The sequence below is a fragment of the Bremia lactucae genome, linkage group LG5 (assembly GCF_004359215.1).
Source record: "Bremia lactucae strain SF5 linkage group LG5, whole genome shotgun sequence".
In the NCBI taxonomy this organism is placed as follows: Eukaryota; Oomycota; class Peronosporomycetes; order Peronosporales; family Peronosporaceae; genus Bremia; species Bremia lactucae.
The window spans coordinates 2,834,262-2,836,913 of record NC_090614.1 but is presented as its reverse complement, the minus strand read 5'-3'; the positions used below and the strand labels follow the sequence as shown (position 1 = coordinate 2,836,913).

At 46.4% G+C, this 2,652-nt stretch overlaps 1 protein-coding gene across 1 annotated transcript; it reads right to left on the bottom strand.

The window, feature by feature from the left end:
• Positions 1-322: 322 nt before the first annotated feature.
• On the bottom strand, positions 323-2,267 carry CCR75_006151 (uncharacterized protein). The gene is made up of 4 exons (XM_067964222.1): positions 1,911-2,267; positions 1,696-1,836; positions 1,525-1,617; positions 323-1,460 (listed from the first exon to the last, which is right to left on the bottom strand). The coding sequence occupies exons 1-4, from the start codon at positions 2,016-2,018 to the stop codon at positions 420-422; spliced, it is 1,383 nt and encodes a 460-aa protein (XP_067821100.1). The 5' UTR covers positions 2,019-2,267; the 3' UTR covers positions 323-419.
• Between the last annotated feature and the right edge of the window lie 385 nt (positions 2,268-2,652).

Genomic DNA, 2,652 nt, shown 5'->3' with positions numbered 1-2,652 from the left:
ACAATATGAAAACACGCGTCATTCCAATCACGCGGCTCGACCCAGTCTTACGCTGGTACTTGCATTTGTATTGAAACATTTGGCCTCCATCTTGTCCTGCTGATCCTTAAAAGGCGTACCCTTTTCTCCTTGTCACGATTTTGAGCCGAAGACTTCATCTTTGCAAGCGTTTGGAGCTGAATTCTCTCCCATTCTTGCGTCGTGGAGACTCGTGCTTTCATTGCTTTCGAAAACGGAAGGCCTTTAACGTACGTGCTTGTTCTTTCGATCGCTTGAAGCGTTTTCAACAGCGTCGTTTATTGCAAGAAAAAGCGACAAATAGTAGAAAGAAGCATTCCTCTTCTTAGGAAGATCAGATCAAAAGACATACGATACTCTACACAGCACACACACAAACACGTTCCTATGCAAGGACCCCATTACAGCAGCGTCGTTGGCCTCAGTCCCTCGTCCAGTCCTTCGCGAACTTCCCAACTGTTTTCGAATCCCTCGAGACCTTTCCACTCGACAAGATCCTCACGCTCAAGCAACTCATCCAGCACGGCACAAGTAAATTCCGACGAACTATCGACCGTACAAGGTACATTTGTTGCGTCTTGAAACCACTGCGAACCGTCTCGAGCCATCGAAAATGAAGCTACTACGGGCACTCCATTGTTCGTCGACCGATGCCTCGTCGTCGATTCGATTTGACTCATGGACATTCTTTCTAAATGCGTCGACAAGTGGCAAGCACGGGTCCAATCGTGCTCCAGTCGAGCCAACGTGGTCAAATTCATTTCCGATTCCGGTTCCTTTGTTTCCAAAAAGCAATTTGCAGCTTGTTTAGCGCTTGGACAATCCTCAAGACCATTTACGCTTGGCACAATCATCGTAGTGTTGAGTTCGGTACAAGGCGAGAAGTTATACGATGGATCATTGGCATCCCCGAATGCTAAGACAGAGAGAATGTCTTTATCAATTGCCTCGTCGTCTTTCGATACGGTCGTTGAAAGTGCGGTTGGATGCCATTCAAAAGCCCTTGAATCATTGAGAGGAAGCGGGACGACGGTCTTGTGACTACGAGTGTTGCTATTAGCTTGAATGAGGGAACACGAAGGTGATGATTTTTCAGGAAAAGACTCGGATTTTGACCGGCTTTTAGTCTTTTCGAGAGGCCATGCCACGGGTTCACACGGTATACGAACGCGACAATTGCGAGTTGATTTCAAAGGAATAGGAAGTGGCAAAGTACATGCTTTCAGAATGGACGCAATGGGATCCGACTTGGAGCGCGAGCGTAAATGACAGCGGGCGGCTTTGGCAAAAGGAGGCAGCAATTCCGATGAAGATGCAATGGCATTTGCTGGGGCGATGAGGTTTACCGTACTGGGATCGACGAAGCTTAGCAATGGCGTCGCAGGTCGAATCGAGACATTTCGAGGCGCATTGGAATGAAGAGGGAGCAAGAACGTCCCGACCTAGAAGCGTATGTTCGATAAATAAAAGGTTATTCGACATTGAAAACGAGCATAAATACCTCACCTGACTCTCTTTCTTCTCTCGGGCTTCTACTTTTGCGAGTTCTGGATGTTTGATCCGCTGATGGTGAAATAACGAACCTTCGGACCCATACGCCTAAATTCGAAAAAACGAGGAATTTTTTTGAAAAAAACGATTTCATTTTTTTGAAAAACACATGGACTGAAGTCGTACTTTGGGACACTTGGCGACCGAGCACTTAAATTTGCGGTCAATTTCTGCGGCCGACCGTCGACGTCTTTTTTTCGTTGTATGCGATGTGGCCGGGGTCTTCGTCTCGGTTGGGGTTTTAGGCGGTGGGTGCTCGATTTGTAACTAGATGCGACAGTATCGTGATCAGACTTAGCCTCTTAATAGTTTTAAACGCTTAAGATTATGTAATCGCAGACAATTGTATACTTGGCCGATTTCTCGGCTTTCTTCAGGCGTCGAGGCCGCGAGATGTCGGGCATGGGCACGTCAGTATCGATGCGGGACTTGCGCTGTTTGGCCTTCATGGTCGACGCGTCCTCCTTCTCTTGAATGTGCGTGTGTGCGGAGGATCAGGTGCGGTAGACTTGCTGGATGGAAGTGCCTCTTCAAGTGTCGAATCTTCAGGACAGCCTCGATGTTTTGATAAAGTTGACGGAAGAGATACAAAACGTCTTCGGAAAGCAACCCATCAGTGTTCTGCAAAAGTTGACAAACGGCTTTTGGCTAAATCCGATTTAACAGGTTTCTGGCCTAAAACAGGACACTGACGTGCGGATTTAAATCATATTCGGACTTTTTAAAAACGCGATAAAAACTTATACGGGCCACCAAGTGCCTGCAGAATTGCATCGAGGCAAACGCCGTTAATTTTCTCTTGGAAGCATTGGGCTGCAACCCAGCATTTACGTGGGTTGCCATATGTCAAGGTATACCCCGCAACTTTCTTCAACTTCAACATGTCTGTCAGCATAAAAAGTATGACATTTCACGATAATGCTGCAAATTGCACAAATTTCTACGAAATAAAAGTCTTGGGGGAGTTTTCTACCAGCGTTTTAACACGGCCAGAAAGTCTACAGACTAATCATTACGAATACCGTCGGCGAATGTAAATAAAGCATCATTGTACTACTACCTTTCTGCTCCGATCAAAACTAT